General features: G+C 45.7%; 1 protein-coding gene across 2 annotated transcripts in view; it reads left to right on the top strand.

Annotated features, from left to right (window-relative positions):
• The window catches only part of LOC136614127 (keratin-associated protein 12-1-like), a 118,038-nt gene extending 91,329 nt beyond the window's left edge, over window positions 1–26,709 (top strand). The window contains exon 6 of one of the 2 annotated variants that reach the window (XM_066594101.1): window positions 26,531–26,709. In XM_066594101.1, the coding sequence (XP_066450198.1) occupies window positions 26,531–26,620 (90 nt within the window). In that variant the 3' untranslated portion in view covers window positions 26,621–26,709. Of the gene's footprint in view, window positions 1–2,989; window positions 3,188–26,530 lie in introns of those variants that run through there. The other variant, XM_066594100.1, reaches the window with a different exon arrangement.
• Window positions 26,710–27,021: the final 312 nt, after the last annotated feature.

Here is a 27,021-nt window from a genome sequence, read left to right on the forward strand (position 1 = left end):
CTGCATGGGTGGAGTCAGATGTAGATATGTGATGCGGATGTCCTGCTGTCACCCCGATTTACAGACCAAAATCACCAGGAAAGAGCGTTTTTTAAACTTGTTGCAAGGAAGTGCGGAAAAAATGACATCAGTTCATCTTTCTTGCGTTTTGTTTTTTTGCGCATCTGGAAACCACAGTGAATACAGACGCAATATGCAAGCAGAGAAACGCGCAAAAACATCCAACATACACGGGAGGAAACAACGGTGCGCTCTTCATGGACTAATACTGCGTGCGCCCGCGGGAGTCCTTAAAGGCGATGAGTTTATTTATGTGCGGTTTTTTTATATTCATTTTAACAGGTTGAATGTCTTATTTTTTGATTCTATGTAACAAAAAGAAAGTCCCCCAGCACCCCTCCGTATGCACAAAAAAGAGGCCACGGAAGAGATGGGATGCAACAGCCACTTAAGGGACCTCGGATCCTTAGTCCCCAGCGTAGTACATCCAGTGGAGAAGCAAATGGCAGCATCAGTGGTGGAGCGAAGGCATATAAAGTGTTATTGCTCCATACAGCAGGCGACGCTCCGACTTTAGCAGGGTCATTCCGTGTCAGTTCAACCAACGCTCCCGGTCGACCATCTCAGATTTCAATGAAACTTTGCACAAAGATAGACCCTGACCCTAAACTAAGATAGCCAGAATATTAGGCTTCAAAGTGCTGTGGTTCACGAGCTACAGGTCTTAATCTAGGGGGTTGTCATGTGATTACAGCGCGCAACCTGAAAAAAGTGGCGATTTCAATCCATTGCCAAGCCAGTTCCAATGACTCTAGAGCAATGAAACTTCACACACTAGGAGAACTTTTGGTGCTGAATCCAGCTAAGCTACTCAGACTGCCACTCTTATCATCATTCTGCCACCATTGCATGTCAAAGTAGCTGAAAAATTCTATCGCGCAAAATAAAACTCATATTTTAAGCAGTAATAACTCATAATCAATGCAATCCAACTCAGCTCTGAATTTATCAATGTGTACTCCATAGAAATGTTTCTCATTATTCCCATTATGGACCCAAAAGGATGCATAGCTCTTAAGATACAATGAGTCAAAAATGGCAAAAAACACTTTTTTGCTAATTTTTCCCTTTTTCAAAGGCGAAAATCGGAATGTACTCCATTTTTATTTTTTTTCATTTTTGTTCTATTTGGAAGAGAATTTTTTGCTCTACAAGATTCGATGTTTTTCATTTTGTTCCCAGACCTTATAGATGGGAAAATATCAATGCCTGTGAAGGTCCTATGCACTCGCGGAGGTCAAATAATAAAATAAGTGTAAGTTTTGCATGGATGTATAATTAGTTTAGAAATCATGAGAAGGTAAATTATTTTTGGAATTAGACAACTTTTTGTGCTCAAGAAACTTATGTGATCAAAAATTGCATGGCGAGTTCAGATGAGCCACAAGCTTTGGCTTAAGATGGTCAGAATATCATTGAGTGTTGCATAATGATTGTGGTATATTCCAGTGATCACTGGGCTTATTTAGCACTCTATCCATATTGGATACTAAGATTATCTAAGGCTAGCATTTGTGTAATAAATAACTAGTTATGTGATCAAAAATTGCATGGCGAGTTCAGAACTAGTTATTTATTACACAAATGCTAGCCTTAGATAATCTTAGTATCCAATATGGATAGAGTGCTAAATAAGCCCAGTGATCACTGGAATATACCACAATCATTATGCAACACTCAATGATATTCTGACCATCTTAGGCCAAAGCTTGTGGCTCACCTGAACTCGCCATGCAATTTTTGATCACATAAGTTTCTTGAGCACAAAACGTTGTCTCATTCCAAAAATAATTTACCTTCTCATGATTTCTAAACTAATTATACATCCATGCAAAACTTACACTTATTTTATTATTTGACCTCCGCGAGTGCATAGGACCTTCACAGGCATTGATATTTTCCCATCTATAAGGTCTGGGAACAAAATGAAAAACATCGAATCTTGTAGAGCAAAAAATTCTCTTCCAAATAGAACAAAAATGAAAAAAAATAAAAATGGAGTACATTCCGATTTTCGCCTTTGAAAAAGGGAAAAATTAGCAAAAAAGTGTTTTTTGCCATTTTTGACTCATTGTATCTTAAGAGCTATGCATCCTTTTGGGTCCATAATGGGAATAATGAGAAACATTTCTATGGAGTACACATTGATAAATTCAGAGCTGAGTTGGATTGCATTGATTATGAGTTATTACTGCTTAAAATATGAGTTTTATTTTGCGCGATAGAATTTTTCAGCTAATTTGACATGCAATGGTGGCAGAATGATGATAAGAGTGGCAGTCTGAGTAGCTTAGCTGGATTCAGCACCAAAAGTTCTCCTAGTGTGTGAAGTTTTGTTGCTCTAGAGTCATTAGAACTGGCTTGGCAATGGATTGAAATCGCCACTTTTTTCAGGTTGCGCGCTGTAATCACATGACAACCCCCTAGATTAAGACCTGTAGCTCGTGAACCAAAGCACTTTAAAGCCTAATATTCTGGCTATCTTAGTTTAGGGTCAGGGTCTATCTTTGTGCAAAGTTTCATTGAAATCTGAGATGGTCGACCGGGAGCGTTGGTTGAACTGACACGGAATGACCCAGCAGTCTTTATCAAGTCTTTATTTTTTGATTCTCGGACCAGAATCGCACATTAATATCAATGAATGTATTTAAAATAAACGCCCCTGTACGGCGAGGGAGTAACTTCTGTTTTATTTACGCACCCATTGAATTTAATGGGAGGTTTAAATGACATCATCTTGACCGCCTTCCGTTTTTTTCTCCCCCATAAAAAACACTGATTGCAATCAGATGACATTTGTGCGTTAAAAACACAAACTCTGATGTAAGACGCCCCACAGCGACATCAGTCCGTCTACATGGACTAAAGTCATGGAGATGTGGTTAGGAGTCACAAGTGTCTTCATTAACCCTATCATCTCTTTCTTCAGATTATTAATGGGCTCTACCCGGATTACTGCCCGTGTGCGAGTGGTCTTACATGTGAGAGGGACCGGAACGACCGTTACTTCTGCAAGTAGCCAAACAGCAAATAACTAAGTCTAAGATGAGAAAGTATCCGGCGGTATCTACACGGATCTACAAGAAGTTGTGAATCTTATGGAAATAAAGCTTCTACAACTTCCTTATATGTTTTGTCTTTCTTCACTGATTTCAAAATCTCTGCTTGCTGTCAGTTAAAGAAAACATTGACATTCAGAGGCTGAGAAGCCGTCCTCTTGTCTGGCTCACACAGCAGCAGTTTGTTACAATGTAGCAGTCAGGAGTCTAGAACAGGAGTAATAGGAGGACTGCTGATGTGTGGAGCTCATAGAGGAATCTATAAAGGGCTTACCCAGACGGACTGGTTCTCACATCCGTGTGCTTAGCGTGTTTACAACTGACTTCATACTTACATTACACTGACCTGTTACAGTCAATGTGACTCTGCAGACGGGTAGAATTTATTATGCTGTTCTTTCCTGTAGTCCTAACAGCAGCACATATAGACATGGGGATTTATTCCCCTACCACATGCTTTGGAGAGTTAATTCAAATTTTGTACAAACCCTATAAGAAGGGGGACCTAAGCTCCTCCCCCTTGTCTGTTTTTTTAAAGACTACAAAGAGATGTAGAGAAAAATACTTTATTGGTTGGGTAGATATGTGCTGCTGTTAGATCTGCAGGAAAGAAGTATAGCATAATAACTTCTGGCTTCCTGGGGTATCCTCACACAGCAGCCATATACATACGGGGGGAGAAGGATTTATTAGGGGTGGGAAAGACCAGAAATAAAAACTGAAGGACAGGAGGAAAAGACTTCTCCATAGAGAGGTTCTTCTTACACAGAAGGTATGTTGTGTGCTCCATGTGCAGATGCTCTCAGCCAGATACCGCATCTTCTGCCCCTGATGTTGCTGTGGCTCCGGTATAGCGAGTCTGATGTCTTCTGGATGGAGACTTTCACTTTTATATAAAGTAATAACAGGGTCTCTCGGTCACCTAGATATGGTGGGCTGGGGGGATTTCTCCCTTTCTTTGGGATCTGTGTGAGCACAGACAACTGATCGGTCCAAACTCTCAGCTGTGATAGGTCTATTCTCGGACACTGCCCCACATCTGGTGTCTACGAGCACCTTTCTTCCTCCCAGGTAGGTTCAGAATAGAAGGCCGGCAGGACAATTACCTGATTCATATTGAGAAAAAATAACCAATTGGGCCTGAAAAAAAACCAGAGTCCTTAATATCACTTTATCCTCATGGAAGGATAAATAAGGCTCTTTGACAGTCAAGGCCCATAGATCACTGATCCGTTTGGCTGATGTAAGCGCCACCTTTCCTGATAGGAATAGCAAGTCCGTTTCCTGTAAAGGTTAGGAGTGCTCACATAGCTTTCAATTTTGGGAAAGGGTTGACTTTAGCTGTCTTCAGTCTCTGAATGGCCATTATGAACCACTTTGTCAAAGGGTCTTTAGTAGAGATGAGCGAACCTATTCGTTTCGAGTAATTACTCGATCGAGCACCGCGATTTTCGAGTACTTCAGTACTCAGGTGAAAAGATTCGGGGGGCGGGGGGAGGCGTGGCGGGGGGTAGCAGTGGGGAACAGGGGGGAGCCCTCTCTCTCTCCCTCTCCCCCCCACTCCCCGCTGCAACCCCCCACTCACCCACGGCGCCCCCTAAATCTTTTCGCCCGAGTACGGAAGTACTCGAAAATCGCGGTGCTCGGGCGAAAAAGGGGCGTGGCCGAGTAGGTTCGCTCACCTCTAGTCTTTAGCTAAAGTCTTACCTTAAACTTTCTTAAATCCATCCTGTGGAATATGTTGCATCACTCCTCAATATGGGTCTTCTCTGCTAAAAGCCTTCCTCCCTCACACTATTTATGAAGATGGACACTATACAGCAGTGTTTCTCAACTCCAGTCCTCAGGACCCCCAAACAGGTCATGTTTTCAGGATTTCCCCAGTATTGTGCAGGTGATCTAATTATCAGTTCCTCAGACATTGCCACATGTGTTCTTCCTATAGGATACCGTGAAAACATGACCTGTTTGGGGGTCCCGAGGACTAGAGTTGAGAAACACTGCTATACAGGTATAGGCACCTTTTGTTCAGGTTTCTACCTCTGATTGTTATATCTGTGCAAGCCATGGGAACAATGACCTAGATGAACGTAACCCAAATAAAACAGGAGGGAAAGAATATGCACTCCAACACCAATAACATACAAAAATCAAACATGCATACAAACAACAACAGACTCCAAAATATTTACCTATAGTACAAACCCACATAGGCAGCTGGAATTGCTAATAAGTACGAGATATTGGTTTGTATTTTGGCCAGAATATGTAACCTCACAAGCCCACATCATGGGTCTTGTGAGTGTCTAGGGAACCTTTGCCTGCAAATGGGGCGATTGTCTTAATTGGTGCGATTGTCTCAATAAGAGCCTCGTGTGGTGCCGAGTGTAAGCTCTCGCCTACGACCTGAAGTTCAATCCCCGCATGATTCGGTAGCCAGCTCAAGGTTGACTCAGCCTTCCATCCTTCCAAGGTCGGTAAAATGAGAATCCAGCTTGGTGGGGAGTAATAAGTAATAATTACCCGAAAGCGCTGCAAAATAAGTCGGCGCTATACAAATACCAAGATTTATTTATTTTTTTATTTTAGGGATGGCTCCACATTGGAACCTAGGGGCCAGCTCATCCAAGATGGTAACAGACAGGAAAACCAAGCAGGGGAGATACAACAAAACACACACTGAGCAGGACAATTCACACCAAGTGTAGTCAACACCTACAGACATACACAGAACACGACCTTGTTCACACCAAGTGACTGCAACACAGAGGGAACACCACACAGAACATGTCATTGTACACACCAAGAGCAGTCCACTCCTTCAGACCACACTGAAGAAGTGATTGTTACCACATGAACTCTGCTCACCTCACAGAGGAAAACCCCACTCAGAACTTCATGCATGCAGAAATATGTTATGGACAATGAGTGTGGACCCACTGTGCCAACCAACCGGTTTGGCCTTGGCCTGGGCTAATCCTAAGGGTATTATCCTGATGGTTCCCCGGTATTCACTCTTTAACCACTGTACAGGGATCTAGAATTTACTGTAGGAAACCGAGCAGACTGCTACTTCCTGGAGTAGTCCTGGTGTGGTTGGCAGCTGATCAATGGAGGTCAGAGGCACCGGTGCAAAGCTCGGCAAAACAGGCCAAACTGCAAACAGAATCTGGTGCAATGTCTGGGCAGGCAGAGAACAAACATCCAGGTAAAAGGAATCAGGGCGAACACAGAAGTCATAGACAACAACACTCAGGCAAAGCAGGAGAATCTCCAGCTCCACTAAATAGGTGGGCAATAGCCTATTACCCTGCAGCTGGGCTGGGAGTGCTGGGGAGGATTACCTCCTGCAGTGCCAATGGAAAGTACACAGCTAAGAATCCATTCATATAGAAGGAGCAGAGCAAAGCCTGCATCTGCCCAGAATAGCAAGAGGGCGGCAGACACAGGTAGCTGGCCTAACAAATAAAACAGGAGTTAGTTTAAGTGTTCACACATCAAGAAAGGGGCAAGAGCGTCAGACACCAAACTGACATAAGAGGAACATTTCAGATATCACCCACCGTACAATGTATAGGACATCAGATGTCTGGAGGCCACATCTGATAAAAGGGAAGGGAGGAGGGGCCACAGAACCTGCAGACAGAAGATCTGGTGTGCAGACCATCTTCAGTGAAAGCAACTCAAAATAGCAACATGCATAACACCAAGCACTGAGTTGGAAAAGGATAGTGGATAAATGACCAGCACCCGCTAGTAAGAGGCTGATATTTATGTGTGCATCATGATGGTGATTGGCTGGCTGGAGAGCTCCACACCATCAGCCAGCCAAATCACCTATACAGCAGTGTGATCCTGGAAACCCATAGTACTACAAATCACAGGAGCACAATGTGACACAGTTAAACCTATTTTTCTTAGCAAGGACCTTATAATTCTCACGCTAACAGGCTGACTACCTTCAGGCTGGTGAAAGCCTGCCATGGTTTACATGACTAATCCCTTAAAACAGAAATCACGCTTCCTTAGGTCAGAATGGTATGATTAGTTTTGCCCAAAGTCCCAACTGTAGGTTGAGCAAACATCTTTGGATGAAGAATTGTCTGGAAATGGCTTAAATGATCTACCCACAAGTTTCTCTGACATTTTTGAGGAAACTCTCACATGACTTGAAGTATGGTAAGTCGTCTTGCAGGACAGAAAGAAAGCATATTAGAGGCTAACCCGTCCTCTCCGCTATTGAGTCTTGGCATCAGAATTTACCTACTTTCTTCCTGGTTCATCTGTATAAATTGCCCTGGAAAGGAGTTAGAATACTATTATTAGAGATGAGCGAGCACACTCGTCCGAGCGTGATGCTCGTTCGAGCATTAGGGTGCTCAAGATGCTCGTTACTCAAGACGAGCACCACGTGGTACTCGAGTCAATTCCATTTCCTTCCCCGCATGTTTAGCGCCATTTTCTAGCCAATAGGCATGCAGGGAAGACATTACTACTTTCTCCTGTGACGTGCCCGCCCTATCCCACCCTCCTGCAGTGAGTGGTTGGCGAAATCAAGTGACCGCTCGCCTCAGACACATGCTGGCAGAGGTTAGGGAAAGTGCTGCTGACGAGATAGGGAAAGTGTTAGTGTAGGATCCTGTCTTCAAGAACCCCAACGGTCCTTCTTAGGGCCACATCTGACCGTGTGCATTACTGTTGTGGCTGGCTGGGAGCAGTTTTGCACAATTTTTTTTTTTCATCTGGGGCTGTGCAGGCTATTACAGCTATAGCGTTCTAAGTCTGCAGTCTGTAATACAGAGTATAGGGAAAGTGCTGCTGAGATAGGGACAGTGGTAGTGTAGGATCCTGTCTACAAGAACCCCAACGGTCCTTCTTAGGGCTACCTCTGACCGTGTACATTTTACTGGGTGGCTGCTGGGAGTTGTAGTGCTTCAGTATTACGCAGCTAGGCCTGTTTGCAGCCTTCCGTATAATTTTTTTCTGGGTGGAGTTTGCGTTACAATACCGCTCTCAGCGTGAAAGTGTACGCAAATAATTCCATAATTATTTACACCGGTCTGTGTCTGCAGTGAATTAGACTGCGGTCTCACAGCTAAACAGTACTGTAATATTACCGGGGCCACTGCAAAGTATTTCAGCTCAGCCGCTGTGCAGAGCATCTCACAATACCATTTCCATTGGTGGGGTTGAGATCCCCGCAGTTACCAGCACTATCCACTGGCTTTACAGTCTTCTCCCACTCCACACAGCCTCTATAACCTACAAGTCTCTGCGAGCAGTAAATTACCCCTAGGTAACAGCGCGAGACAGTGGCTTACTTTTTCCTAGTCACAGCATAGAGCCTCCGCTATCTACAAGTCTCTGTGTGCGGTGAATTAAGGCCCAGTTGTCAGTGCTGTACAGTGGGGTAATTTATTTGGCCCCTGCTCTATTCGTAATCTGCCATGATGAGGGGTAGGGGTAGGGGTCGTGGACGCAGACGAGGACGCGGAGGTCCAAGTGAGGGTGTGGGCACAGGCCGAGTTCCTGGTTCAGGTGAATCACAGCCAGCTGCTGCGGGATTAGGAGAGAGGCAAGTTTCTGGGGTCCCCAGCTTCATATCACAATTTATGGGTCCACGTGGTAGACCTTTATTACAAACAGAGCAGTGTGAGCAGGTCCTGTCGTGGATGACAGAAAATGCATCCAGCAATGTCTTCTATACAGTCCACTGCTGCAACTCTGAATCCTCTGGCTGCTGCTCCTACTTCCTCCCAGCCTCCTCACTCCATGAAAATGACATATTCTGATGAGCAGGCAGACTCCCAGGAACTGTTCTTGGGTCCCTGCCATGAGTGGGAAAAAATGGTTCCTCTCTCACCTGAGGAGTTTGTCGTGACCGATGCCCAACCTTTGGAAAGTTCCCGGGGTCTGGGTGATGAAGCTGGGGACTTCCGGCAACTGTCTCAAGAGCTTTCAGTGGGTGAGAATTATAATGATGAAGAGACACATTTGTCTATCAGTGAGGTAGTAGTAAGGGCAATAAGTCCGAGGGAGGAGTGCACAGAGGACTCGGAGGAAGAGCAGCTGGACGATGAGGTGGCTGACCCCACCTGGATTGCTAAGCCTACTGAGGACAGGTATTCAGAGGGGGAGGCAAGTGCAGCAGCAGGACAGGTTGGAAGAGGCAGTGGGGTGGCTAGGGGTGGAGGCAGGGCCAGAGCGAAGAATCCCTGAACTCTTTCCCAAAGCACCCCCTCACGTCAAGCCTCCGTGCAGAGGGCTAGGTGTTAAAAGGTGTGGATGTTTTTCAGTGAGAGCGCGGACAACCGACGAACAATGGTGTGCAACCTGTGTCGCACCAAGATCAGCCGGGGAGCCACCACTACCAGCCTCACCACAACCAGCATGCGCAGGCATATGATGGCCAAGCACCCCACAAGGTGGGACGAAGGCCATTCACCGCCTCCAGGTCACACCACTGCCTCCTTCCCTGTGCCCCACCTGCCACTCAGATCCAACCCCTCTCTCAGGACACAGGCACGAGTGCCTCCCGGCCTGCACCCACACCCTCACCTCCACTGTCAGTAGCACAAGCGTTGGAGCGAAAACGCAAATACGCCGCCACGCACGTGCACGTACAATCTTTAAACATGCACATTACCAAATTAATCAGCCTGGAGATGCTGCCGTACAGGCTTGTGGAAATGGAGGCTTTCAAAAATATGATGGCGGCGGCCGTCCCGCGCTACTTGGTCCCCAGTCGCCACTATTTTTCTCAGTGTGCCATCCCAGCCCTACACCAGCACATCTCCCGCAACATAAATCGTGCTCTCACCAACGCGGTTACTTGAAAGGTCCACTTCCAAGTGGAGGCTGGGACCAAGTCAGAGCCTGGGACTGCTCACGTCCTACCCACACCCAGAATAGAGGGTCCAAGCTCGTTGCTGGTATCTGCGGCATTCTATGCCACCTCCTCTAAACCCTCCCCTGCCTCCTACACAACCTCTACTTCTCAACTAAGTGTGAGCAGAACGTCGCCAGCAGTCGGTGTGGCGCTGCGCGGCAGCACAGCGGTGGGCAAGTGTCAGCAGGCCGTGCTGAAACTACTCAGCTTAGGTGACAAGAGACACACGGCCCCCGAACTGTTGCAGGGTCTGACAGAGCAGACCAACCTCTGGCTTTCACCGCTGTGCCTGCAACCGGGCATGGTTGTGTGTGACAACGGCCATAACCTGGTGGCGGCTCTGCAGCTCGGCAGCCTCACACATGTGCCATGCCTGGCCCACGTCTTCAATCTGGTGCTTCAGCGGTTTCTGAAAAACTACCCGCACTTGTTTGACCTGCCCGGCAAGGTGCACCGTGTCTGCGCACATTTCCGCAAGTCCACCACGGACGCTGCCACCCTGAGGACACTGCAACATCGGTTTAATCTGCCAGAGCACCGACTGCTGTGCGACGTGCCCATGCGGTGGAATTCTACACTGCACATGTTGGCCAGGCTCTATGAGCAGCGTAGAGCAATAGTGGAATACCAACTCCAACATGGGCGGCATAGTGGTAGTCAGCCTCCCCAATTCTTTACCGAGGAGTGGGCCTGGATGGCAAACATCTGCCAGGTCCTTGGAAACTTTAAGGAGTCTACCCAGATGGTGAGCGTCGATGCTGCAATCATTAGCGTTACCATCCCACTGCTATGCCTGCTGAGAAGATCGCTGCAAGGCATAAAGGCTGACGCTTTGCGGTTGGAACAGGAGCCGGGGATGACAGTATGTCACTTGATAGCCAGACCACCCTCATGTCTATATCTCAGCGCGTTTTGGAGGAGGAGGAGGAGGGGGAGGAGGAGCAGGAGGAGGAGGGGGAAGAGACAGCTGGGCACACTGCAGAGGGTACCCATGCTGCTTGCCTCTCATCTGTTCAGCGTGTATGGGCTGAGGAGGAGGAGGAGGAGGAGGATCCTAAAAGTCATCTTCCTAGTGAGGACAGCCATGTCTTGCGTACTGGCACCCTGGCACACATGGCTGACTTCAGGTTAGGCTGCCTTTCTCGTGACCCTCGCGTTAGACACATTCTGGCCAACACGGAATACTGGGTGTACACCCTTCTTGACCCACGGTACAAGAAGAACCTCTCCACTCTCATTCCTGAAGAGGAAAGGGGTACGAGAGTGATGCTAAACCACACGGCCCTGGTGGACAAAGTGATGCTAAACTTCCCATGACAGCGCTAGTGACAGAAGGCGCAGTTCCGAGAGCCGAGTAGCAGGGAAGGGGCGGAGTTCAGGCAGCATGTTCAGCGCAGGCAGGGGAACACTCTCCAAGGCTTTTGCCAGCTTTATGGCTCCCCAGCAGGACTGCGTCACCACTCCCCAGTCAAGGCTGAGTCAGAGGGAGCACTGTAAAAAGATGGTGAGGGAGTACGTAGCCGATCATACCACCGTCCTCCGTGATGACTCTGCTCCATACAACTATTGGGTGTCAAAGCTGGACACGTGGCATGAACTTGCGCTGTATGCCCTGGAGGTGCTGGCTTGCCCTGCTGCTAGTGTCTTATCAGAGACGGTGTTTAGTGCAGCTGGGGGAATCATCATGGATAAGCGTACCCGCCTGTCAACTGCCAGTGCCGATATGCTTACACTCATAATAATGAACAAAGGCTGGATTTCCCCAGACTTCTCTTCTCCACCGGCGGAGAGCAGCGGAACCTAAAGATTGTTTTCACTGCAACCACAGATAAAAGCATTCTTCTCTATCACCGGAAAAAAAGCTCATTTAGCTTTGTCAATCTGTCTCTGATATTAGTCCTCCTGCTACTCCTCCTCCTGAAACATCATGTCATTACGCTGAACTGCCAATTTTTCCGCGGCCCAAAAGGTTCATCTAACAATTTATTTCCAATTTTTCAAAGTTTCAAAAGTATTGATACTTTAACATGAACCAATTTTTTGAACAGGGCTGCCTCCACGCTGTGTTACAAAGTAAGCAACAGAGAGCTATATCTTTCAAAAAATATTTATGGGTTTCACCAGCCCTCTCGGTTGACTAATTTTTCAGGGGTATATTTGTACTCTTGGTACACAAATTTTTCTGGCCCTCGCCTATACTCCTAACTAACTAATTTTTCCGGCCTTCGCCTACAGTCATGGTACCTCAATTTTCAGGGGTTCGCCTATACTCTTGCTACAGAACTTTTACTGGGGTTTGCCTAAACTTTTGCTAGATAAATGTTACAGTGATCTGCCTATACTTCTGCCACATAAATGTTACAGGGGTCTGCTATATTGCTGCTACAGAAATGTTTCAGGGGTTTGCCTATACTTCTGCTACATAAGAGTTACTGGGGTCTGTCTATACTGTTACTACAGAAATGCTACTCGGGTCTGCCTATACGTTTACTACAGAAATGTTACTGGGGTCTGTCTATATGTTTACTACAGAAATGTTACAGGGTTCTGCCTATACCTGTATTACAGAAATGTTACAGGGGTCTGCCTATACTTCTGCTACAGAAATGTTACAGGGATCTCTTTGTTCTGTTACTACAGAAATGTTACTGGGGTCTGCCTATACTTCTGCTACAGAAATGTTACAGGGGTCTGTCTATACATTTACTACAGAAATGTTACAGGGGTCTGCCTATACATTTGCTACAGAAATGTTACAGGGGTCTGCCTATACATTTGCTACAGAAATGTTACAGGGGTCTGCCTATACTTGTGCTACAGAAATGTTACTGGGGTCTGCCTATACTTGTGCTACAGAAATGTTACAGGGGTCTGTCTATACTGTAACTACAGAAATGCTACTGGGGTCTGCCTATACTTTTACTACAGAAATGTTACTGGGGTCTGTCTATACATTTACTACAGAAATGTTACAGGGGTCTGCCTATACATTTGCTTCAGAAATGTTACAGGGGTCTGCTTATACTTGTGCTACAGAAATGTTACTGGGGTCTGCCTATACTTGTGCTACAGAAATGTTACAGGGGTCTGTCTATACTGTAACTACAGAAATGCTACTGGGGTCTGCCTATACTTTTACTGCAGAAATGTTACTGGGGTCTGTCTATACGTTTACTACAGAAATGTTACAGGGATCTGCCTATACATTTGCTACAGAAATGTTACAGGGGTCTGCCTATACATTTGCTACAGAAATGTTACAGAGAGGGTGTTTAGTGCAGCTGGGGGAATCATCATGGATAAGCGTACATGCCTGTCAACTGCCAGTGCCGACATGCTTACACTCATAATGATGAACAAAGCTTGGATTTCCCCAGACTTCTCTTCTCCACCAGCGGAGAGCAGCAGAACCTAAAGATTGTTTTCGCTGCAACCACATCTAAAAGCATTCTTCTCTATCTCTAAAAAAAAGGGCATTTAGCTTTGTCAATCTGTCTCTGATATTAGTCCTCCTCCTGCTGCTACTCCTCCTCCTGAAACATCATGTCATTGTGCTGAACTGCCAATTTTTCTGCGGCCCAAAAGGCTCATCTAACTATTTTTTTTCAAAGTTTCAAAAGTATTGATACTTTAACATGAACCAATTTTTTGAACAGGGTTGCCTCCAGGCTGTGTTACAAATTAAGCAACAGAGAGCTATATCTTTCAAAAAATATTTATGGGTTTCACCTGCCCTCTCGGTTGACCAATTTTTCAGGGGTATATTTGTACTCTTGGTACACAAATTTTTCTGGCCCTTGCCTATACTTTTAACTAACTAATTTTTCTGGCCTTCGCCTACAGTCAGGGTACCTCAATTTTCAGGGGTTCGCCTATACTCTTGCTACAGAAATTTTACTGGGGTCTGCCTAAACTTTTGCTAGATAAATGTTACAGGGGTCTGCCTATACTTCTGCCACATAAATGTTACAGGGGTCTGCTATATTCCTGCTATAGAAATGTTTCAGGGGACTGCCTATACTTCTGCTACATAAGTGTTACTGGGGTCTGCCTATACTTCTGCCACATAAATGTTACAGGGGTCTGCCTATACTTCTGCTACAGAAATGTTACAGGGGTCTGTCTATACTGTTACTACAGAAATGTTACTGGGGTCTGCCTATACTTCTGATGCAGAAATGTTACTGGGGTCTGTCTATACCTGTACTACAGAAATGTTACAGGCGTCTGCCTATACTTCTGCTACAGAAATGTTACTGGGATCTGTTTGTACTGTTACTTCAGAACTGTTACAGGAGTCTGCCTATACATTTGCTACAGAAATGTTACAGGGCTCTGCTTATACTTGTGCTACAGAAATGTTACAGGGGTCTGCCTATACTTGTGCTATAGAAATGTTACAGGTGTCTGCCTATACTTGTGCTACAGAAATGTTACAGGTGTCTGCCTATACTTGTGCTACAGAAATGTTACTGGGGTCTGTTTATACCTTTGCTACAGGAATGTTACAGGGGTCTGTCTATACTATGGAAGCACTAAGTCTTCCCATCGCAGTGTTTTACCTATCTGGCACAAATAATACAGTGACTGACTAGGCCAGAATTGTGGGCCGAGGCCAAGTTCCTTGGAGGGGTGAAACTCTTCCATGGTTGGGCACTCTGATTTCTTCCTATTTAATACCATCTTTGTGCACTTACAGCATAGGCAAGCCCAAGGAACTCAAAGACTTCCCCTTGCAGTGTTAAGCTATCTGTGTTGGGACACATGGATTTCCCATTGGTATGCAACTCAGGTCACCTTGGGTCACACAAGGTGGAGGCTGGGACCGAGCCTGACCCTGGGCCCCCTAACGTGCTTCCCACATAGACTATAGCGGGTCCTGGTCATGGTGTCTTGGCCTTGTATTGCCACCACCTCCTCCTGCTTGGGGTCAGGGGATCAGCACTGGGCATCATGCATTTTCTCCCGTGTTACCACAGTTATCTGAGACACTGGTTTGGGCCAAAGAAGAGGAGCGTTACTGCATTAATGAGACATTCACAACTGTACTAGCATCGGAGTCCACTCTATGGCCACGATTGCTGAGGGTGCGTGCAGAGACCTATGTCCTCGGTGCAGTGAAAGTCTGCCATGTTTGGGCACTGTCATTTCTTCATGTTTATTACTGTCTTTGAGTCCTTCAGCTCGCCTGTGCTGTGTGTGCACAAAGACTTCCCATAGCGGTGTTTTACCTGTCTGGCACAAAGACACTGACTGACTTGGGTAGGGTGCAGAGTGCAGATGGCTTTCCCCTTGCGGTGTCGATTGAGCTATCAAACACCTACACAGAATGAATAGTGTGTGGGCACATGGATTTTCCCATTGCTATGTCAGTCGCGGCACCTTGGGTCACACAAGGTGTGTGCTGGGACCGAGTCTGACCAAGGGCCCACTCACATACTTCCCACATAGGCTACTGCGGGTCCTGGTAATTTTTTCTTGGCCTTGTAATGCCACCTCCTCCTCCTGCTTGGGGTCAGGGGATCAGCACTGGGCATCATGTATTTTCTCTCGTGTTACTACAGTTATCTGCGAAACTCATTTGGGCCAAAAGGAGAGGAGCGGTACCGCATTAATAAGACATTCACAGCTGTACTAGCATCAGAGTCCGCTCTATGCCTGCGATTGCTAAAGGTGTGGGCAGAGGCCTATGTTCTTGGCGCAGTGAAAGTCTGCCATGTTTGGGCATTGTGATTTCTTCATATTTAATACTGTCTTTGGGTTCCTTGGACTCGCCTATGCTGTGGGTGCACACAGACTTCCCATAGCGGTGATTTACCTGTCTTGCAGAAAGTCACTGACTGACTTGGGTAGGTTGCAGAGTGCAGATGGCTTTCCCTTGCATTGCCGATGAGGTATCTGGCACCCAAACAGAATGACTAGTGTGTGGACACATGGATTCCCCATTGCTATGTCAATCGCGGCACCTTGGGCCACACAAGGTGTTTGCCCGGACCGAGCCTGGCCCAGGACCCGCTCACATACTTCCCACACAGGCTTCACATACTTCCCACACCAGGTCCTGGTCATGGTTTCTTGACCTTGTAAGGCCACCTCCTCCTCCTGCTTGGGGTCAGGGGATCAGCACTGGGCATCATGTATTTTCTCTCGTGTTACCACAGTTATCTGAGACACTGGTTTGGGCAAAGAAGACGAGCGTTACTGCATTAATGAGGCGTTTACTGCTGTACTAGCATCGGAGTCCGCTTCATGCCCGTGATTGCTGAGGTTGTGGGCTGAGGCCTATGTCCTGGGGGAAATGTAACTGCGCCAGGTTGGGCCTGTGGAACTTGTTCCTGGTTAATCCAGTCTTTGGAGCGGTGAAAGCAACCGCAACTAATTTAATGAGATGTTCACAGCTGTACTAGCATTGAAGTCTGCTTTATGCCCACGATTGGGCCGAGGTCCTTGGCGTGGTGAAACTTTGCCATGTTCAGGCGCTGTGATTTCTTTATGCGTAATACCATCTTTAAGTTCCTGGGGCTTGCCTATGTTGTGGTTGCACAAAGACTTCCCATTGCGGTGTTTTACCTGTCTGACACTAACCCACTGACTAGGACAGAAATGTAGGCCGAGGCCCCTCGCAGGGTGAAACTCTGCCATGTTTGGGCACTCTGATTTCCTCATGTGTAATACCATGCTTGAGTTTCTTGGGCTCGCCTATGCTGTGAGTGCACAATGAGTTCCCATTGCGTTGCTTTACCTGTCTGGCACAAATACACTGACTGACTAGGGTAGAAATGTGGGCCATGGTCCTTGGCGGGGTGAAAGTCTGCCATGTTTGGGTGCTCTGATTTCTTGTGTAATACAATCTTTGTGCACTGACAGCATAGGCAAGCCCAAGGAACTCGAAGACTTTCCATTGCGGTGTTGAGCTATCTAACACCTACACAGAATGAATTGTGTGGGGACACATGGATTTCCCATTGCTATGCAATTCGCGGCACCTTGGGTCACAAAAGATGGAGGCTGGGACCGAGCCTGACCCTGGGCCCGCTCTCGTGCTTCCCACACAGAAATTGCTGCATTGTGGAGATGTGTGGAAGTGCTGGCACCTAAGTCCCCTTTATGCCCACGTTTGCAGCTCCTGACTATTTTGCGACGGAGGTGGCACGGGAAATGATGATCGTACGCCAATTTATCATCGATTCTCAACAGCATTGTGGGCTATAGGCCCCCCTTTTTAAAGAGGGTCGCTGCCTGACCCTGCCAACCCTCTGCAGTGTGTGCCTCCGGTTCCTCCTCATGGCAGACGCACTTGGAAATAGACATGAGGATGGTGTAGCTATGAAGCGAGTGTGTGGCATGAGGGCAGCTGAGGGCTGTGCAGGGAAACTTTTGTATGCGCTGTGGACGCAGGGTCGTGCGGGGGGGGGGGGGGGGGGTCAAGCAGCATGTAACCCAGGAGAAGAGGCAGCGATGTGACCCACAGAGCTAGCAGCTCAGCAGGACACTGCGAGAACAAAGCAGCTGTTTGCATATACAAATAGCTGCTTTGTTCTCAGCTTTTACAGCAGTGTCCCCGCCTACATAACTCTTTAATCAGCTAATTAGATATTTAAGAATTATGCAAATATGATTGCTCAAAACTGTCACTCAAAATGCCGTTTGAGCGATTTTTGAGTGATCATCTTTCAGTGTAAATGCACCTTTACTCTTGAGACTATCTGCTGAAAACACACAGAAGTCATCAGCACAATACAGTTATGGGTGACACAGTACTAGGTGCTGCAGCGATATGGAGGTTGATTACCACAACTGGAAGAGGATCAATACTTGTAAAGGTTCTTCTGAGATCTGAACCCGGGACCTCTTGTACCAAAAGAAAAAATCATAACCATAGACCAATGAGCTGATCCTTTGATGCTCTATAGGAATGCTTTGCAGCAGAAGATCCAACTACAATTTTGATAGGAACACCAATCCCATATGTTCTCTATAAGTTGTGTTCTGGGCCCAGCAAAGTTCTAAACTCAGGATCATCTCTTGGTGGGTGGCTAAAACTGAGATTCCCAGTTTCCATCTCTACAGTCTCTACAAAGTTGGTCATCACATTCCTCAGGAAGTGATTCTCATTTCAGCAGGATAAATGGTGACATTTAGAAGATCCTCCTGCTGAAAGCTCCCCGAGTTCTCATCAGACATCATCCTAGTGAAGGCAGTATAAATATATTTATATACAGTGAGGAATAGAACAGCTGACCACCAGCTCCAATTACAGTAGGAACTGTCCAGGACATTAGACCCCTTTTTACCAATGGGTAAATATCCCCTTTAAGGGCTTGGTCAGACGAGCGTGTAAAACCACGCTTCTATAGCAACCAGTAAGTCTCTGCAATCTGCTATTTTTGTAGCCATGTTTCCCTATGGAGCCTCCTTGTTTATCGCATTGCATAGCAGAAATTAGCGATTTTCTTGCTATGCACTATATTTTTAACATTAGAAACTCCTATTAACTTTCTTGCTGTAAAATCATGGGTGCCAGCAACGCAATGCCTGATTTTTCACAAGAAAAAGCGTGTAATAGAATCGCGTGTACAAAGCTGTGATACCGCTGTCGCCCATGTGATAGAGGCCTGAATGACAGGGTATTTTGATAGGAGCTGACAAGGCCCCCCGTCCCAGATAAGATGCGGTCTCATATAAGGGGTTGTGCACTGAGCATTGTGCATGTCAGACTGCTAGAAGTGGCGCAGAGAGAAGGTAAAGCTACCACAAGCTTTCGCATTACATGTATGATCTACATCTCCAGCCGTGTTACATATCAGATACACGGATACAGCAATGGGCTGTATCGGATGAGATACAAATACTCTGCAGTGTCTGGAGGACGGCACGCTGTATATGACGGGGGGGTGTAGGAGGACGGCGCAGCGGCCACAAGCTGTCAGTGCGAACGCATCTAACCAGTAATTCCATTTGTAATGATCAGCAATCATAATATCCGTCAGCAGCTTTGTTATAGACAATACAAGGATACAGCGACGGCTCTAACAGGCTGAGGGCAGGGATAGAGGAAACCTACTTACTGTGCAGTAGTTACTTCTCAGCTGCCGCAAGCTGTAGGGGCTGCACCAATGATGTCACACAACCAACCACTACAGGTAGCGTCCAGCCATAGAACACTGCAGACCAGGGAAACTCAGAAGGAGTTACAGCTGAGCAGCCATGTCTGTGTGTCAGTGCAGTGTGTACAGGAGCTGCACAAGCGTTCATGGGACAATCACCTGCATAAAGGCTGCTTTATAGATACGTATGCACAATTGCACATGCTTAAGCACAACACATCGGCACATTTTACTGTAGTTTTTGGGCACGCAGGGCATGTTCACATCACACAGGATCTTCCAGCTACTGAATGTTACAGATAGTAGACTCTATATCCCTTCCATAATGCTCAGTGATATATACATATAAGAGGCGGATACCGGACTGTACAAGGATTATATGTGATACATGAACGGGCTGAAGGTATAACTGAGTAATACTGGCGACAGAGCGCCACCTGCTGGCTATATAATCCAAGACAATGAACATGCTACAAGTTATAATGACGGATCCGGCACTGAATGTAAGACCTTGAACACACTGAAGGTTTGTGTGGATTCAGTACCAAAATCCACATTGGAATCCAAGTCACTTTTACATCCCATAGAAGTCCTTGGGATCGGTGACGTAGTTCATGTGACGCGGGTTTCTACACAACGATTTATAATCCGCGTTGTGGAATAAAAACCTGCATGGAATCTGCATCAGAAGATCTGTACGAGGGTAAGCTCCATGGAATGGGGGGTAATCTGTGAGCGGGTGTGCAGAGGGGTGCGCCTGCCCCTCCTGCAGCCTGAGGCGAACAGCTAAATGGCGCCACCCCATATATGGTATACACATACAATCTTACTGAGGTGTTGCTGCTTGTGCTTTTTCAGCTCACTCTGGAGTCATTTTCTTACCTCCCGATGGCTTCTTGCTGAAGGTTTTGTGTGCAACCAAGTAAGAACACAGAGTCAAGGGAGCGCTCCATAGCCTACGAGTGTTCTAACTTCTAGCTTCGGCGCTGCCTGGTAAAGTTGTTGTCCAGTAGTTTAAAAAAGATGTCACTAAGAACAGCAGGTGACTCCTCCGGTCGGCGACTAGCTGTAGCACGTGCTGTTATTCCCTTTTGCCCTATAACCTGTACAGCTGACAGTCATTGTAATAATTCATTCTGTTCCACCTATTTAAGCTGGTCCCACACTCTACTCAGATCATACCACTGACGGAGGCTCTGTGCAGCCGATACGCGTCTGGTTTAGAGATGTGTATATCTGGCAATTTTAAATATGTCTAAATAAAGGAAGATTATATATTTTATTCTGCAAGCAAGCGTGGATGACACTTTTTCCTGCATGGAATTCTCGCTGGCCGACTATATGCACAGACCACCGGGGCATCTGTGCTGGATCAGGGAGACTGAGGAGGCAAGGGTGGCTTTTTTACTCTAGGTTATTATCTGCTCTTTAACCCCTTAAAGCTACAGGACGTATGGTTACATACTGCAGGTTCGGGGTATGGATGAAGGGAAATTGCAGGCCTATCACGCTCCATACAATGTGAGTGTCAGCCGTTTTTTACAGCCAACACCCTCCCGAAAATGCTCTGATAAGCCACGCCACTGATCGGAGCTGTTAACCCTTTAAATGTTGAAATATAATTCACAGAGGCAGAGGGATATAGAAGAAAGGCTTTTTCAAAATATTCACTGGGTATATCCCTTAAAATATAACTTTTATTAACAAATAAATATAAAATAATTGGGCCTCACAAAAAACAAACAAACTAGAACTAACACACAGAGCAAGAATTTAAACCCTGGAGAGAAACCAAAGAAAATGTATATAATTGACACCTCTTATTAGAGTGCAGGGGTAACCTGCAGAATGAGACACTATTATGCACTCTTATTCAGTCACCATTGGGGATGGATGCCACCCAACACAGATTAGAGGACCATATTAGGATGCGTCCTTTGCGAAAAGATACAAGGAGGGTGATCGTTCCGTCAAGGTAAGTGGTTTACAGAACACCTCCAATGGCGACGTGCAATCGGGTGTCTATTGTGTCTCATCAAAAAGGACCAGGATTCATTAGAGGTGAAAATGACAAAAAGGCCATAAGGTCTATGTCTGCTTAGTACACAAAACCTCTTAGATAAGAGAAAAGGTCTGGTTCTGACCAGGTAACTGCCCTATCTGGGTAATAGCACCGGGTAAAAAATGTTGAAACAGAAGGACACCAGCAGAAGTTTATGATAGATTTTTGTCCATGATGGAAACAGGAACTGTATATAGCTTAGTTGTGAGTGGATAAACCACAAAGCCTCTGCTGATGCCTCCCGAGGAAGAGTACACAAGTGGCTGATGGATAATCGGCCACAGGTTACTAGTCAAAAAAAGAGTCAGATTCTGCTAGAAATAACCAGAGAACCACCATAAAAATACTGATGCGTTCTAATGCAGAATATGGCTTCAGTAACCATACAGGACAAGTTTCAGAAAACCCTTCTGAAAGAATTATTATTACAAAAATTGATTCATACTGGTTCGTTTATACTGGTTCGTTTATACTGGTTCGACGCGTTTCTGTCATACACAGACTCATCAGGGACCGTAATGCATAATGGTGTCATAAGACACGAAAAAGAATTGTCCTTAATAGTTGTAACGTTTCTCTATTACACGATTTGACTGACCAATAACGGTGCCCTAGACTAAAAGTAATGCTGTTAGTAGGCAATAAATATTGAATCCTGAGCTTCCCTAAATAAATAAGTCCTCCTAGATAGAAAAAGAGGAATTTGCTCCTCTAGATAGACCTAACCGGAAAGAAGGGGACACCAATAGAGGATAATGTGTCCCAAACAACCCCAAAAATTGATTAAACCCCAAAGAAGGGGGGGTTTTAGGGATAAAAATGAAAGACTGGAAATAATGTCCACAGGAGATCAGCAACTCCACGATGTGTGGAGAAAGCTGCTCACATACAAAAAAATGAACCCTAATCCGGTTAGAGACAGAGCAAAAAGTAGGAAGAGAAGAGTGAGAACAGCAACTCCTGTCTTGATGGTAGACAGGAGGGAAATCTGTTGTATTTTTAGAACCATGGAGATTCATGTTATTCTAGTGACCTGTGTAATAGCGGGTGTTGCTTCAGGAGTACCTCTCGCGGGGCAGTTGATGAATGTGGACCAAAACGCCACCCTCAGGAATGTCTCGGCCCGGTGAGTACCTGTTACCAGCTGCTGTCCCGGTTTTCCCTCCACATATTTAGTATAAGGTCTCATTCACACGGGCCTAGAATTGTTACATTTTACACCATATATTTCCTATATGGATTTCACAGCTTAATGCTTAAAACAACAAAATGAAAAAATGAAAAACTTGAGCTTCTTCTGTCAAGAAAGGCACAGGGTGGCGCTATGCCCAAGAACAATGCCCGGGGAACACTTCATGGCCTATGATCTAGCTGTGGCTAACGCTCTAACTTGGCATCTGGGACACAGACTGGATCTATCATACATGACACATGGATGTAAAAGTTTTGTTTAGTAATTCAAAACACAAAAAGCAAATAAAATAAGTGTTCACTGCTGAGCGGTGGTGAAAGTAAGTAAGTACAGGGCCGGATCGGGGGCCCAATGGGGAGGCCCTACATAACAGGGATCAGGAGTAGATCATCTTCTACACCGATATCTTCTTGTAGCCTCGGCATTAAGTAGGATTTAACATACAGACATACCCCCCCCCCCCTTTCTTGATCCCATGGTCACTTCTGAAGAGATTGTAACCCTGTAAATTCACCGCCCAATCGCACTTATCATCAGGCCATGTTTCTGTTATTTCTACTATGTCTTAATTTTCTTCAGACATTCTCGCTTCATGCTCACCCGCTTTACTAATAAATAACCCCCCATATAGCTTTTAATATCACCATATGGGGACTCAATAACCCCCCATATAGCTTCTAATATCACCATATGGGGACTAAATAACCCCCATATAGCTTCCAATATCACCATATGGGGACTAAATAACCCCCATATAGCTTCCAATATCACCGTATGGGGACTAAATAACCCCCCATATAGCTTCTAATATCACCATATGGGGACTAAATAACCCCCATACAGCTTCTAATATCACCATATGGGGACTAAATAACCCCCATATAGCTTCTAATATCACCATATGGGGACTAAATAACCCCCATATAGCTTCTAATATCACCATATGGGGACTAAATCACCCCCATATAGCTTCTAATATCACCATATGGAGACTAAATAACCCCCATATAGCTTCTAATATCACCATATGGGGACTAAATAACCCCCATATAGCTTCTAATATCACCATATTGGGTCTAAATGACCCCCCATATAGCTTCTAATATCACCATATGGGGACTAAATCACCCCCATATAGAGCTGTCAAGACAACATGAAATGCACTGTTAGTAAAGATTTCCTTTACTTCTACACACAGTACCATATGGCTCCATACTCTCTGCGCTCCTTAGGACCATCCACCCATGTAGCACCGCCATCTCTCATTGGAGTCCGGCCCCCGAGTATTTCTCTTATGTTTTACAATGGCGGAGGAGCAGCTGGAGGGAAGCATTACTCCATGACCCCCATATACAGGCATCTCTCCTCCAATCCCATTATGTTATAACTATGCACCGAATGCCCCTGTATTGGAGACCCCCATCTAGTAACAGTAGAGCTATAAGCACTGACAAAATAATCCGGGTGCCGTTCTCATACAGCTCTTAGTGGGGTTTCTCATGGGCGATAAAATCGCACGATTTCAGTGCAACGTGGAGGGAGTAAAATTGCAGAATTATGAAATCAATGATTTTCAATGGTTTCCTTCATATCGGTAAGGTTTTCACTCTGCGATGTTGCATTAAAAAAAAATATTTCTTGTTTTTTTAAACCTCCCGTGTTTCCCTATGGAGCCTCCTTTTTATTGCATCGCAAAGCACAAAATTGTTATTTTCATGCGATGTGTTTTTAACATTAAAAGGTACTATTGACTTTTGCGCTATAAAAAATTCGCCACAAAGCCCGTGTGATCGCGCCTTATTCCTGTTTATGGAGGCGTTGTTCCCAACAGAACCTCTATAGGAAAAGAAGAGCCATAACACTAAATGATAGAGGTCTAAGTGTGTGCTCAGACGGATGCTTTTGAGGTATCCCATGTAGTAATCAGCGAGTGGCCGCATACATGGAGCTCGGCGAAGACCAAGGCCGTCGAATCGTCGCAATTTTGGTGGAGGAATAAAGATAGTTTTAATTCTTGCGCCATTCATGCTGCCACTCGCTGATCACCGCATTGGATGACCCCTACAGAGGTTCGGGGTTCTGTCCTCCTGCTGGCTTTTGCATACTTTTATTATTGCCTCAGCCTATTTGGCATTTACGCTTTTGGTGTGCTGCAGACCTTGCTACATATATTGGTAGGATGTTTGTGAGTTGTGTGTGACAATCTAGGGCCCAACTCGCAGCGGACCGCACGCGGATGTACGTCCATGTGATGTCTGAGCGGCGGGTAGCAGACATTACATATCCTGCTCATCCATGACACGGACCGGAACAGGACAGGATCCACGTGAAATAACACTCATGTGAAGAGCCTGATTGTCATATATGGGTCCGTGTGCCGTGAAATACACGGACAGCACAGATGGGGAAACAACCGCCTGAACTGTCCCTAACAGCCTCTCCTTCCGGTGTGAAGTAATAATTGTGGCCGATCTCAGGAAGGAGAACAACGAGACAAAGAGAATTCCAATCACATCACATTTATGTCTCTCTTTTATATTTAGTACAATGGAGATTTCTGTTCTCTAAGTGCAGAATGTGACAGTGGGTGTTGTCGTCAGAGATTCTTACTGAACGGTACTGATATAAGTAGATCTGAACCAAGAGCAGCAAAAAATGCGACCTGCAGCCCTCTGGTGAGTATCTGTAAGCAGCTGCTGTATTCGTTTCTCGCTTCGTTGTGCCCAGAATTCCCGGGTGCCGCTCCCATCATATGGGCGCCCCATCCGTGTGTTGTGTGATGTGCGGGCACCACAGATCACATGTCCTGTTCTCATGCGATACGTAAATAGAGCATGTGGTGATTCTTCAGCTCCCACTCCTAATAGCACAAATACGGTTATTTCCCTTCATTGTCGGCTTTACTAAATATTTGCATCGCCCACAAAATAAGCCTCCTGCAGCCTCTTATCTTAGAGCTCTACATGCTGCGGTTCCTCTGTTACTGCTCCTGGCAGTGTATGAATACCTACACTACTTGTACCCGCAGCAGTGAGGTGACAGGAGCCTCTACTATAAATTACCACAATCTTTGTCGCCCCCTAAAACCTCGTGTTCCGTCTCTACAAGCTGCGCGGCCAAAACCTGCGCTGAGGAGCCGCGATATTATTCACACGGAGGAGGTTAATGCTCAAGTGTGAAACGGACAGAATTTGGACAAAACTTGGAGCAATCAGGGCCCATTCACACCGCCGTATCCCCTGTCTGCACAACACGGCTGATCTGCATGGGTGGAGTCAGATGTAGATATGTGATGCGGATGTCCTGCTGTCACCCCGATTTACAGACCAAAATCACCAGGAAAGAGCGGAAAAAATGACATCAGTTCATCTTTCTTGCGTTTTGTTTTTTTGCGCATCTGGAAACCACAGTGAATACAGACGCAATATGCAAGCAGAGAAACGCGCAAAAACATCCAACATACACAAGAGGAAACAACGGTGCGCTCTTCATGGGCTAATACTGCGTACGCCCGCGGGAGTCCTTAAAGGCGATGAGTTTATTTATGTGCGTTTTTTTTTATATTCATTTTAACAGATTGAATGTCTTATTTTTTGATTCTATGTAACAAAAAGAAAGTCCCCCAGCACCCCTCCGTATGCACAAAAAAGAGGCCACGGAAGAGAAGTGATGCAACAGCCACTTAAGGGACCTCGGATCCTTAGTCCCCAGCGTAGTACATCCAGTGGAGAAGCAAATGGCAGCATCAGTGGTGGAGCAAAGGCATATAAAGTGTTATTGCTCCATACAGCAGGCGACGCTCCGACTTTAGCAGTCTTTATCAAGTCTTTATTTTTTGATTCTCGGACCAGAATCGCACATTAAAATCAATGAATGTATTTAAAATAAACGCCCCTGTACGGCGAGGGAGTAACTTCTGTTTTATTTACGCACCCATTGAATTTAATGGGAGGTTTAAATGACATCATCTTGACCGCCTTCCGTTTTTTTCTCCCCCATAAAAAACACTGATTGCAATCAGATGACATTTGTGCGTTAAAAGCACAAACTCTGATGTAAGACGCCCCACAGCGACATCAGTCCGTCTACATGGACTAAAGTCATGCAGATGTGGTTAGGAGTCACAAGTGGCTTCATTAACCCTATCATCTCTTTCTTCAGATTAATAATGGGCTCTACCCGGATTACTGCCCGTGTGCGAGAGGACTTACATGTCAGTTTGACCGGAACGACCGTTACTTCTGCAAGTAGCCAAACAGCAAATAACTAAGTCTAAGATGAGAAAGTATCCGGCGGTATCTACACGGATCTACAAGAAGTTGTGAATCTTATGGAAATAAAGCTTCTACAACTTCCTGATATGTTTTGTCTTTCTTCACTGATTTCAAGATCTCTGCTTGCTGTCAGATAATGAAAACATTGCCATTGAGAGGCTGAGAAGCCGTCACCTTGTCTGGCTCACACAGCAGCAGTTTGTTACAATGTAGCAGTCAGGAGTCTAGAACAGGAGTAATAGGAGGACTGCTGATGTCTGGAGCTCATAGAGGAATCTATAAAGGGCTTATCCAGACAGACTAGTTCTCACATCCGTGTGCTTAGCGTGTTTACAACTGACTTCATACTTACATTACACTGACCTGTTACAGTCAATA

Source organism: Eleutherodactylus coqui, chromosome 1, assembly GCF_035609145.1.
Source record: "Eleutherodactylus coqui strain aEleCoq1 chromosome 1, aEleCoq1.hap1, whole genome shotgun sequence".
NCBI lineage: Eukaryota > Metazoa > Chordata > Amphibia > Anura > Eleutherodactylidae > Eleutherodactylus > Eleutherodactylus coqui.